This window comes from Benincasa hispida, chromosome 11 (assembly GCF_009727055.1).
Source record: "Benincasa hispida cultivar B227 chromosome 11, ASM972705v1, whole genome shotgun sequence".
NCBI lineage: Eukaryota > Viridiplantae > Streptophyta > Magnoliopsida > Cucurbitales > Cucurbitaceae > Benincasa > Benincasa hispida.
Genome location: NC_052359.1, coordinates 12,093,870 through 12,107,873, shown reverse-complemented (window position 1 = coordinate 12,107,873; position 14,004 = coordinate 12,093,870). Strand labels below are relative to the sequence as shown.

General features: G+C 31.3%; 1 protein-coding gene across 1 annotated transcript; it reads left to right on the top strand.

The window, feature by feature from the left end:
• Positions 1 to 168: 168 nt before the first annotated feature.
• On the top strand, positions 169 to 2,517 carry LOC120090560 (exopolygalacturonase-like). The gene is made up of 5 exons (XM_039048287.1): positions 169 to 312; positions 751 to 801; positions 893 to 1,015; positions 1,659 to 2,180; positions 2,293 to 2,517. Exons 1-5 carry the CDS (start codon positions 169 to 171, stop codon positions 2,515 to 2,517), a joined length of 1,065 nt encoding a protein of 354 aa, XP_038904215.1.
• The last annotated feature ends 11,487 nt before the right edge of the window (positions 2,518 to 14,004 follow it).

Genomic DNA, 14,004 nt, shown 5'->3' with positions numbered 1-14,004 from the left:
AATCAATATAGAGATTTTTAACAAAATAAATTGACCTATAAAAGAAACCAAAAACTCAGTTTTGTGAGTTATTCCATTTTTGGTTGTTAAAATTCTGTTATAAAAATGAAAAAAAAAATGAGAGCAAAAATCAGCCATCTTTGAGAAAGAAACAAAAGAAGGGGAAAAATGGGTTTGAGTTATTTAGCAAATGGATGTGTAATGTCCATTATGATATTACTTTGCATTTGTAAATATTGTAATGCTCAACCTAAAGTGTTCGATATCTTGCAATTTGGTGCCAAACCTGATGGAATAACCGATAACAGTAAGGTATACTTTTTGTTTTCAATATCAAACCACAAATACTTTTCAAATCAATTCAAATAATTCTTTTTAAAAGTTTTAAATATTTAAATCTATGACATAGCTTGTAGTAATTTCTAAAATTAATGATAATAAAACATTGTATTTGGGGATAGTTTCGTAACATTTTTGTTTCTTTTATATATATAATCACTTTTCACTCGTTTGTGTCTTTTTTTTCCTAGAAATGTATCGTTTTCAAAATGATGTCATAAAGTTTTGGAAGTTACAAACTACATAAGTCAAGACGTTTCATACATATTGACATTTTTTAGAATTATATTTGTTTTCTTATAATCTTTTTAGAATGGATTTCATCTTTTTGTAGGGAAAATTTTCTATTTTGAGCCAAAGTTTAAAAAAACTAAATAAATTAAGCTTAACTGATTTGTTTGTATAATATAGGCATTAAGTAATGCATGGAGTGAAGCTTGTGGAAATAGTGGAGGTGGTGTGGTTTTAATACCAGCACAAGGAAAGTTCTTAGTTTTGTGGCTTCATTCATATACAACTTGATGGCGAACTGTTGGCACCTATCGATAAGCAGTACGCCACCGGCGACTACTGGCTTAGTATCAACCAAGTCAACAACTTGTTCATCGATGGTTTGGGTTGCTTGAACGGTCGCGGTTCTACCGCTTGGCCATACAACTCCGCTAATCGTCCAGTCGTAAGTTCATCCTTTCTTTTCTTTCTCACTAACAATAAATTTGATATTACATTTACTATATGTTTGGGTGAACTATAAATTTATTTTGAGTAAATAATAACTTGTTTTCCTGTCTTTGTTTCTATTACATTTGTTATACTTAATTTGTAAATTCATCTTTTTGTTTCTAACAATAAACCTAACATTACATTTACTATATTTTTGTGAGTACTAAAAATTTATTTTTCATACAGTAACTTTGTTTCTACTACTTTCTATCTCAAACTTCTATTCAGCGGTATTTTATAATATTATTACTATCAATACATTGATGTAGGGCTTGAGACTCTGAAAGTATTTTTATTTGGCTTCTAGTTAGATTGCAACCATTCTTTGTAGCCCAATCTAGCCACCCAATCACATAGTGTCCCATAACAATTTGTTTAAAACATTTTTCTGGTTGTTTTTCTTATGCTGTAAAGAATGTCATGTTATTGCATTAAAAATGAGTTGATTTTTTTATTTATTTGGAAAAAGAAAGCTTATTTGTTATGTTGACTATGAAAGTGTTTATACCATCATCTCCTACATTTTAATATTTATTATTTTAAATGCAACTCCAAAATATACTTATTGCCATATAACGGTTTGATATTCTACGTAGTCTATGAAGCTCAATAATATCAACACTATGAGTATCAAGAACATAAGCTCTTATAATAGCAAACTCTTCCATTTTGCGGTACATGGATGTCGTGACGTCACGTTTGACCACGTTACAGTGGTAGCTCCAGCAGACAGCCCCAACACAGATGGAATCCATATTTCATCATCGAGCGGTATCAACATCATGCATTCAGTGATCGGTACTGGAGATGATTGCATCTCCTTGGGCCCTGGAAGTAAATTCATCAACATAACCAATGTCCAATGTGGTCCTGGCCATGGAATTAGTATCGGTAGCCTTGGAAAGTACCCAAACGAAGAAGACGTCTTCGAAGTCACAATAAGAGACTCCACATTCATTGGCACATCCAATGGAGTGAGGATCAAATCATGGTCATCTTCATATTCCAGCATGGTTAGCAATGTCACATTTCTCAATCTCCAAATGAACAATGTCAAAAACCCTATCATCATTGATCAAATGTATTGCCCCGGTACTTGCGGTCCACATGATGAAATGGTATATATAAGACAATTTGAGAGCATTATGGTTTTAAAAAATATTGAATATAGTAATATATATATGTGTGTGTGTGAGACTCTAAAGCAAAATTGTGATTTTGTGTTGGCAGAGTAAGTCAAAAGTGCAAATTAAAGATGTGAGATATGAAGGCATAAGGGGGACTTCAATTACCCAAGTGGCAGTAAATTTTGAGTGCAACCAAGTTTTTCCATGTCAAGACATAATGTTGCAAGACATTAACCTTCCTTTCAATGGTGGTGGCCAGCCAACTTCCATTTGTCATAATGTTAAGGGTTCTGCTTTTGGCCAACAATTGCCTCCCTCTTGTCTTTAATTTCCTGGTGTTCCATTTATTCTTCCTCGCTAGAGAGAGAGGTGGGAGGACAAGATAATTATTTCTCAAAATAATTTAATAAGAACCCAATCTAGGTTTCAACATAGTTAATAATAATAATGTTATTTTTAAGATAAATGGCACACAAAGAAGAGAGACAATCTCTTTTAAAGAAAGAATCTTTTATTAAAAATGTACCAAGATGGACACTTTTGGGACTATATTTTTTTACTCTCTCAATACACAATCACTCACTTTTATTCTAGGTTTCTCTCTAACTTTCTTGTTTTTCTTTCTTCCTCTCTTTACTTGCTTTCTTCCTCTCTTTGTTTTCTTGCTTTACAAATGAGGACATGTCTTCTATTTATAGGTATGAGACCTTTGAACCTTTAAAGAATATGATTTTTCTAGACTTTTCTTAGATCTAATCAATTCTAGATAATTCTATGAGATTATCCTTATCTAAAGGAATTCTTCCTTGGAGCCTAAAAAAATCCTAAAATATTTCTTGATCTTTTCTTTGAGATATATATTTACAGTTCTTCTAGATAATCTAGAGATGTCTTATGTTTACACTTAAGCTATATGTAGATACTTCAAGAAAACTTCAGAATAGTTAGTGTTGCTCCGACTTAAACATTTTCCCTCAATGCTATCTATTCTAGCTCTTTCCATCATCTCAAGCTATTGTTGGAACTATACATTACTGGATGCTCTTAGCCTTCTAGCACTATGTCTCAACTTTCCTTCTTAATGCATCTATTTCTTTTTCCACGTTCTTTGATTTGATGTTTTATGATGCTTCTTCCACTACAACAATTTTGGCTTTAGATATCATTTCCAAACTTACATCATATACTTATGAAGACAGGTTACAAATCGTCATTACATCTGGTGACATCGTAGGTCATGATGGCGGTTCTAAACCGCCATCAAAACGTTCGCCATTATATATATATGATAGCAGTTGTTTGTGGTGTCGGTTTAGAACTGACATCATACCCATGTCATCATACGTTTACGATGCCAGTTTGTTACGATGTCAGTTTGTAACTGAAATGGAACCCATGTCATCATAAATATGAAGGAACTCTTAACGAAGGGCATCCATGAGCGTGTTCGGATCTTTCCGATTTCATTGTGAACGAAAAACCACACACACATTCTATAATTATGCAATTTACATTAATTAACGGCATGCTTTGATAAATAAAATACAAAGGATTGAGTTCTCATACCAGTTGAAGGCTCTCTTCACTTTCGAACTCAACGCAGTGGAAGAACCTCTACATTCTCTATCGCTCAGCAAAACAGTCGGCTACGGCAGCACGATCGTCTACATGAACGGCAGCAACACAAACAAGCACGAGCAAGCAGGAGGGGGGATGACACCACCACTTAGAGCCCTTGGTATTCTCGGAGTGAGAATCCAAAGAGTGATCTTTGTTGAATTTGGTTGAGGTAGACGATAAGCAAGTGGGAGAGAAAGCTATCGTATATCGTGTATGCTTATCATTTAGATAAAGTTACATGATCGTGTAGGTTTTACTAAGCGATCGTCTAGTAATAGATAAACGATCAATTAGAAAACACAGCACGCTAGGCGATTGTTTAGTGAAGCTAAGCGATCGTTTAGAGAAAAGCGTGTGATCATTTAGAAAAAAGTGTGTGATCGTTTAGACGCGGATGTGCGATTGATTGAGTGATGAAGCTCTATCGTATAGGCTTTCAGCTAAGTGATCAAAACGTTTTCACACCGATTGCGATTTTTTCGATCTCTTGCAAAAATGAAACAAATTTTAATTTTATTCTACGGTTACAATAACCGAATACTGAGTTTCCCACTAACGCACGATTGAGGAGAAGATTTCGGCTAATTATCACATAATTAATCGATTTAATTAATAAATAAATATAATCATATTATATTCTTACCTATAGTTTGATATCATATATCTACTATAGTAATTTCTCCTCCACTTGATATAAATCATATTTATATCTAATTTCCTCCAAAATAATGTATCTCATACATTTAGTCCATTATATCATATATAATTAACCAGTTCAATTATATCATATATAATCGAACTCCCTCTTGTCAATTTGAACATTTCAAACTGACCCAAAAACTGATTTTCGACTTTATCCAAGCTACCTAGGGGACTTTATGGACCTATAGCTCAAAGTTCTAACAGTACGTGAATAGCTGACTAAATCTTTAGCCACGAGATCCACCATTCGTTAACTGCCAGACACTCCACTAAAGACCAAGAGTCGAACTCTTTTTACCACAGATATATTTTTGTGTCCATCGGATGTAACCAATCATGAGTACGATGATCCTTCATAGATGCTCATAAGTACAGTTGGGCCAATTTACCGGTTTTCTCCAATAGTTACATCTCACTCCTAAGTACCATTGATTCCTCTAATGAATAATACAACTTAGTCCAACTATGTGTGAACACCTCTCGGGTCAAGAGAAGGTGTATGGCGCCACATCGTTCAAACCCTGGAATCAGCCCTTAAGAGAGTTATCTATCTACTTGTCCCTACTTCGGGGAAGGAGTGAATTACATCTTGTGTAGTTGAGTTCCCGGCTCCCAAATCACACGATTCCCCAAAATGGTAGGTTTGAATCGGCAACCTAGCCACTCGCACCCATACAAATCAAAGGACCGCCCTCAATAGCAGGAGTTCCTAACTCACTCAGGATTGAGGTCATGTTACCTATGGTCATCCTAGTGAAGTGAAGTCTCTGTCATGAACGGTGTTATATAACGAGACGTTAACACTTCGTTGTCAGGTCTTATATAAACTCTTTGTATAGGATGCCCTCGCTCGTATGTCCTCTACACAAATAATCAGGATCATATCATCTGTGAAAAGTCATAACAATTGTGACCATTTCACAAAGCAGGTTGCATCCGTAGCGTTACCAGGATAAGGTTTCCCTCCTATATCCATATACTACAGACCATTTTGGTTATCACTTAAGACATGATCCACTTGTATGTCACCACATATATGCTTAAATTACATACAAATAACCAGGAATTTTATGTTTATTGGTTTGTAGTAAAACAAAATAAAACATATAACTAAGCAAAATCACGATGTGAAGTAAATATCATATATTATACAACACAAGCATTCGTACAACCTGTTTACAAATTACAGGACACGAGACTTTAGGACATCAACCCCAACAATATATATGATGGTGGTTTGTTTATAGTAGTTATTATGATAATCTACTATGGCAGTTTAGAATTGACGTCATATCTTCTATAACTGACAACAAATATATTAACATAATATGGAACCTTAATCCCGAACAATTTTTTTTTTTTTACAAAAATAATAATTCTTAGTTCCTATTTCAGTTATTTCTTTAACAAAAATGTTCAACAAAACAGGGACAAAAATCTAAAACACAATATGTCATTTCACTACAATATTTATCTGATTGAGTTTCAATGTAACGCTCTTAAAATAGCTATACAATATGTTTCAGATCTAACAAAGCTACAAAAATATCCTAACAACCAAACAAAGCTACATAATTTGTTTCAAACTAACACAAAATACCTAAGAGCTTCCAAATGTTGAAAGTGAAGTCAAACAATATATGTTGCACCAAAACACAATCAGATCAAATGAAGCTTGACAATTCCACCCACCCAACTCGTATGTCCTCATTGAGTTATTCCTAGGTAAAAGGGTTCTCAGTATCAAACTATATGAAAGCAAATAAATAACAAATATTACAATAAACTCGTTATTAATAAGTACACAATATGTAAATAATAATATTAAGTTAGAAGAGTGACATATAAGAGATTTGATAGAATATCTAGATAATAGAATACCTCTCTCATGAACCTCATTACATAATAATCATATTTTTTGCTTAAATGATAAGGTACTTATCCTTTGATTTATCACAGGATGTAACAAAAATTTCAAGGTAAGTTCTTTGGAGTATAACAAGTCATTTGAATAAAGGGAGAAAATACTAACCCAAATTCATTGAATAACCAACCAAATTAAACCTACGAAATCATGTATGAAAAAAAACATGAAATATGTAAGCATGTGAGAATAAAAAACTGAAATAGGAAGAAATTACATTAACTAAACTTATCAACATAAACTCAACTCAAGAAATAAACTCAACAAGTTAATGATACTCATGAAGTTAATAGAAATCATCACAAAGTTACAAAAAGTAGTCTACCAACCAAAAAAAGAAATACTACATAAAATGTTCCAAAGTTGTTTTGTTGAGGGCACTTCAACCTTGTTAGCGAGGGCACAACAAGACAATTGACAGGATTCTCACTCGATTGGCTAGTGTCCTTGAAAATGATGCAACTATGTCGTTGGAGCTGACTACTTTGAACAGACTCAATACTTGATTGTTTTCCATCAACAACATCAAAAATCTAGCATGCAAGATATAAATTTAAGTTGAACAATTTGGATATTAGAAAAAAGGACGGAGAACCATATAAACAATGAATAAGAATGAACCCATCTTGGTGGATCTAAATTTAAATGAGATTTTCAATAATAGTGGCTTATTGCACATACAAATGACTAATAATTTAGACCATCATTTCGAAATTCTAACAAATCAGTTGTAAGGAAGAAAATAAATTTGTTAAACTAGAAGTCTCCAACAACGTGGAACCAAAAAAAAAAACTCTTGGAATTATCATTAGCAATTTGAGTGAGTAACTTTTAGAGGAGGAGTGGGGAGAAACTAACTATTTTCAAAGTGATAGATAGAAATAAAATTTAAGTAAGAAAGAGTTCTAATAGAATTTGTTGAACAAACTTCATGTATTTCACTAAACAAAGCAGCCAACACATTCAAAGAAGGTGAAACAAAAAAATTAGAAGGAAAGAGTTAAAAGGGTCCATAAAACAACATTGTTGTTGGGTTATATGTCCTAAAACTCGTATTTTGTAAACATTAAACATATTTTATTTTGCAATAAAGATATTATTGAAGTTTATACAGTAAAAGATGTTATTGAATATGTGATTTGCACCTTTTAACCCTAAATCCAATAAAATAAGAACCTCTGGCTATAGTATGAAGACTTGAACTTTATGTTGAGACATAAAAGTGGATCAAGTTCGAGTAATAGTCAAAACGGTTTTAGTATAGGGATTAGGCTAGGTACCTTATCTTGGGAACACTATGGATGTGACCTACTTTGTATTTGATATAAACGATGTGATCCTAAATCGATCATATGGAGACAAGCGAGTGGGGACGTCTTATGCAATGAGCTTGGACAAGACCGGATCACGAAATAGTCACTTTTACTTTATAACATCGTTTACGATTAAGAATTGACTATTTCAATTTGATGGCCAAGGTAACTCGATCTTAGTCCTGAGCAAACTATGAACACCTGTTTATTCGAGTTTATCCTTTAATCTGTATGGGTGAGAGTGACTCAACATCGCTGACTCAATAAGCCTCTCATTTTAGGAGTAATATCAGGTAGATAGCTGAGGATATAGTCTTGCAAGATAGAACTCACTCCTACCCGATTCTAGGGATAGTGGATGGTTGTTCTCTTAAGTGTTGACTCCGGATCTCGAACAAGGGGCCTTGTCCTTTCACTGGCCCGAGAGAGACTCGGTTTAGTGGTTATACCGCAAACCAATTGTTCATTAGAGGATCAGCGGGACTTAAAGAGCAAGATGTAATTACAGGGGTAAAATGGTAATTTTTGATCTAGTTGCAATTACGAATAAACTGTGAAGGATCAACTTACTAATTATGGTTAAATTGAGTGGACAGAAATATATCTACAATAAGGAGAGTGCAGCTATTGATTTTTAGTGGAGTGTTTCGATATTATCGAATATTTGTTAATTAGGTTAAAGAGTTTAGTCGGTTAATCTCGGATCATTGGAGCTCATGATCTGTAGGTTCTTTAGGTCCCTCTGCTAGCTCATACCGGACTAAACCTTAGAATAGTGATGAGAACATGAAATGTTCAAATTTGAAATAGAGAATTATAGTTAATTATGTACAATATAATTAACGTAATTATATAGTTTAATTATTGAATTAAATGAAATTGGAGAGTTGTAAATATTTAAATTTGGTTTAAATATTGTACACGTGAATGGAGATTCACGTTCAGGATTGGTGTTTTATTAATTTAATATTTGATTTTGAATTAATTTGATTAATTAAATTGTTTAATTAATTATTTAAAATTAATTATTATAATTAATTTATTTTAATTAGTTTTAAAGAAGGAAAATTATTTCAAATGGTAAACCTGTTGAAAATATTTACAAGATATAACAAAATTTTAGAACTATCAGTGATAGATGTTGATAGACACTGATAGACTCTATCTTATTATATTTTATGATTTCCTTAATCATGAAAGACACCCAACATCTATCACTGATAGTTTTAAAATTTTGTTATATTTTATAAATATTTTGGTTCATTTTTCTATATTTAAAATTAGTCCTTTAAAGAAATGAATTTTATTTAATATTAATTATATGAATTAATTTTATTTAATTAAAATTCATTTAAATTTTCGATTTTTTAAAATTCAAATTAAATTGAATTTTGAAAATCCATTTTAGTTTTGAATTTATGAAATTCAAAATGGAAAATTAGGGTAATGAGTTTTTCCCACTTATCCCACTAATTAACATATATCCCACTCAATTGCATTCTAATTTGGTGTCACTTTGTAGTTAAATCAATTTTGCATGTAATCTTCTTTAAAGGGAATAAAAATGGATTGAGAGTGGTTCCAATGGTTGGGCTTTTGAAGCCTAAAACATTCTCTTAAAGTGTTGAACACAAAAATTCTCCCTAACTTCAAATTCCCTTTAATTCTATCACAAAATTGGAACTAACAATCTGTTCTAAGATCGGAGAATAGTGGGGAAGACTTTAGCGGTGGTCCATGATGAGTTTATGATAGAATAATTCAAGGGATTTCCCCTTTTGAACATGTGTGTTTTATTCCTAAATTTATTATAGTTAGAGTGCTTAGAATCATGATTTCCTCCGCATGTGCATTATATGAAATTTTCGCAAATGTACGAAAAGTTCCATAAAATCAGACGCCTTTTTCCAAAACCGACATCATAAAGTCAATTTGTCATCGTTTAAAAAATGCTATCTGATATCTAAAGCTAAAATTATAGTAGTGTTCGCATGTTGTTAGTTCTTTAAACTCTTCTAATATTGCATTGACATACTTGAAATTTGGTATTCTTTGTCTTGTTGATCTCTGTAATTGTTGTTCTCGATCATGTACACCACTTTGCCAACGACTTTATACATCCTTAATTGCTCCTTTTCATCCTTGTTATTTTCTTCTTCTATTGGAGTTTGTTGTACTTGACTTATCTCTTCTTTTAATCTTCTTTAAAATACCTCTCGTCCTTGGGTGTCTTTCATGATTTGAGTGTCCAATAGGATGATGCTTCATCAAATGCAACATTTGATGTATAACATTGGCCATTGATAGAGTCGATGCACTCTGACCTTAGGTGACTTTTCTTATTCTCATAGGGGCCCTTTGCTAACATGAAATAGGTGAAATCCATTTCTTGTCCTTATTAATAATATGCCACTGACTTTGAGATCTCGGTACACTTTGACACCATTAGGTTCAAACACGACAAAGTTGCCTATTGATGTCAATTGAGATAATAACACCAAATTCTTCTTCATTCGTAGCACATAACATATGTTCTCCAGTTCCACTTAATTATAACATTGACCCTCTTTTCTATGCATGTATTTTCAATCACAGTTTTACTAAATCCCCCTACTTCAGAACATTTTGGACTTTTTTCTTCTTCTTTTGTTCCTACTTTCTTTTGATATTTAAATGACCTTTGTTTTGGCCATTAAAGAGCACTTCTTCATTATTGCTCTTTAATGTGACATTTGAAATTGGCTTAGCCAATGCTTCTTGACTAGCAAGCATATTTTTTTGGTCAATGAGAGAAGGACGGCCCAACCTCGAATAGAAGTAATAAAGCTTCTATGTTCAGGTTTAAGTTCATGGATAATAATTCTCGTCATTCTCAATTCTAAAACGGCAGAAGTAGGATATAATTCAGAGCAACTGACAAGAGCTCATTCTCTAGAACTCAAATCTCACATCATTTTTCTTTGAGAAAAGTGAGACAAACATGCCCCATGCTACCTTTGGTGTCTCCACTATATTGATGTACTCCAACATTTCTTCATCAACTGTAGTTTTAATTGCAAACATGACCTTACTTGCCTTGATATTCCAATTATACAAAGAATTAGCATCTCAGGTGAATCTGGAAAAACTTTTGGATAATTACTATCAAGTCAACTCAAGATCAAAAGAAAGAAAGAAATGAGGGAACTCATCAATTTGGAATGAGATGGTACAAATGAAGAAACAAGTTGCTATTTATATACTATTAACAATATAGCATTTGTTTGGTAGAGAATCCAAATTTTGCTTTATGTTTTCAAATTTACTAAGCTCAACAAATATGTGTTTGAAAACTGCTTTCAGATTTTGTGATTTAAAATGTACAAATTCTAAACATAATATTTTTATATTTTCATTGTTTCCATATTTTAAATTTTGAATTTTAAAATGCAAAATTACATTAAATAAAAATAAAAACACTTAGAACTACAGTATTTCATGTTATAAATTCAATTTTTTTTAAAAATATATATATATATATTATGTAATATATTATAAACTATATAATTTTACAAAATAATAATTATACAAAAAAATAACATAAAACATGTTCATAAATAAATTAATAATAATTTATATTCAATTGTAGTTGGGAAACTACAACAAGTTTTATGATTTAAAAATATGATATCAATCACATTTTAAACAATTATTTAAACTAGAATCTAGTTCCTAAATTTGTTGCCAAACACATATATGAAAAACATGAAATACAACTCTATTTTCATTGAATCCATTATTTTCAAATCTTTGTTTCCAAAATGCCTACCAAACACGCTCTTGGTAACTCTCCAAAATTTAAAAATAAATTAATTAAGTTAAATAAATACAAAATCGAAATGTTTCACAAATTTTACTCAATTGAGTTGTTACTTGACCAAAATCAAACATAACTCATTAAGATTGAAGAAACTACAAATTTAACTTTTCTATATATTAAATTTGTACATGAAACATCATCTAATCTGCTTGGTTTGAATTAAATTTGAAATTTCTACCATGAATTTAGTCTTCATATAATTAGATTCACTTTTTTATGTTTAAATATTCAAGAATATGTTTCACTTTCTTTCCCTACATTATAAACATCTAACCACTAGGCTTTCCTTTCTTCCAAGATTTTTAAACTGAATAAAATCTTTCCGACTCTTTCCACGAATTAGAGCCCAACTATTATACCACCGCTCCTTTTACGGGTTCAAGAGCAAACTCAATCCTTTCTACGGCTTAGGATCAAACTGTTACAAATATTGGAATTTTTTAAGAACACAATACAACTCTCACTAGAGTGGATTTACAAGTTTTAGCACTCAATAAGTTTATCTTCATAATACAAAAATACTCTTTCAAGAATAAGATGAAAAGAAAAAAATTGGGAACTTAAAGAGAACAACAATTGAACTTTTGAGTTTTGGATGATTATGAAATGTAAAATTCGTTGATTTAAAAATTGGAGAGGAAGATGGTTTATATAGAGATGGAAACATTTTTAGAAACCACAATTAATTTAGACCATTGGATTTTGGAAAAGAAAAATCAATGGTAGAGATTTTAAACTAAACTAGTCGTTAGATATAAACAAAATATAATATTAAATTCCTTTTCTTTTGAAATTCATTTTCTTTTTAAAATTAATCCAAAAAATAAAAAAACATACCGATGTGTCAAAAACTAGCCCGTTGCTAGACACAAACATAAAGAATAAATATTAAATTCATTTTTCCTTTTTAAATTCATTTTCTTTTTAAATTCATTCTCTTTAAAGTCAATCCAAAAATAAAAAACGAGTACCATGTGTAAAAAAACTTAAAAGCCGTTATGAATCACAAACATAAAGAATAATATATTTTATTTTTTTCCTTTTAAGAATTTCTTTTTTAATATTTTCAATTTTTTTTATTTTAATTCAAATCCCAAAAGAATCAAAAGTCCATCATATGTTTAATCTCTTAATGATCCACCAATGTCAACCAATATGCTGGTTCACCATGTCTACATGCAAATGAATCTAGTTATTGCTACGTCATCCACCACGGTATTTCTCTATAAGACTTGTTTCTGGTCATAATCGTTTCGTTTTTGCTCCAGATTTGAGTGATTCAAGAGGTGTTGGAATCGTTTGTTCCGGCTCTACGTTATGAACATATTTTTAAATACTGAAGATTTTTAGTAATAATTAAAAATTGAGATTTGTTATCATCAAAATACTTTGATTAATTAATTAATTAAAATTTAATTAATTTGAAGATTAAGGGCCAACAAAGCCACAATACTCACCCCACTTTTTATGATGACAAACGCATTCAAGAAAAAATAACTTGAAAATACAATTGTAAAACCATAATGTAAGCACATAATAGAAATTCAACAATATCACCATAAGAGATCATTCTTGAAATTCACTCAAAAAAAATAAATTCTCCCCCCTAATTTAAATACAGCATAAAATCCATAAACATAAATTTATAGCATATTTTTTGTAAACTTCTCCCCCTTGGAATCATCAAAAAGAATAATTAAGAAAAAATTTAGAACTACATTAAATGTTTCCCTTAAAAAACATGAACATAAATTTAGTGCACAACTCCCCCTAAAGAATATTAAACAGCATGTTTTCCATTATCTCCCCCTATCAAAATTGCCTTCTAAAAGGATTTAAACAAGTAAAAATTATAAAATCAAAAGGGATCACATACGATAATACCGAAGCTCATACTCCTATTTATTGCACAAAAGTTTTCTTCCATTCAAAGGCTTGGTAAAAAATATCCATTAATTGATTAATGTAGAGCCTACAAATTCAGAGTAATATTATCATTTTGCACCATGCTCTCTAATAAAGTTGACTGTCTGAATATCAATATGCTTAGTCCTTAAAATGATGTATAGGATTTTTGTAGTCAAATTAAATAGGCATTAGTACTTATTAACAAAATATAGGGCAACATTAGTCAAACTTTAATCAAAAAATTACAAAGAGTTGTTTCATCCCAAAGAAATTTGGGCACAAACACTAAGCAACTGGCAATATATTCCACCTTCGGTAGTGGAATAAGGCAACTGAATTTTGCTTTTTACTAAAACCAAGAAACTAAGGAACTAACCAGAAAATTGACCAAGTCCACTAGTACTCTTAGCGGTCAAGTAAAACGTACCCACAAAATCCGCATCGAAATATCCTACCCGAATATTAAATTTAAACATTTCTAGGATATCA

What these genes read in the sequence shown, in the direction of transcription:
- LOC120090560 (XM_039048287.1), top strand. Translation starts at nt 169, where the DNA reads ATGGGTTTGAGTTATTTAGCAAATGGATGTGTAATGTCCATTATGATA. An exon ending in GAATAACCGATAACAGTAAG is followed by an intron (nt 313 to 750) that starts GTATACTTTTTG and finishes TGTATAATATAG; the next exon opens with GCATTAAGTAATGCATGGAG. An exon ending in GAAATAGTGGAGGTGGTGTG is followed by an intron (nt 802 to 892) that starts GTTTTAATACCA and finishes ATCGATAAGCAG; the next exon opens with TACGCCACCGGCGACTACTG.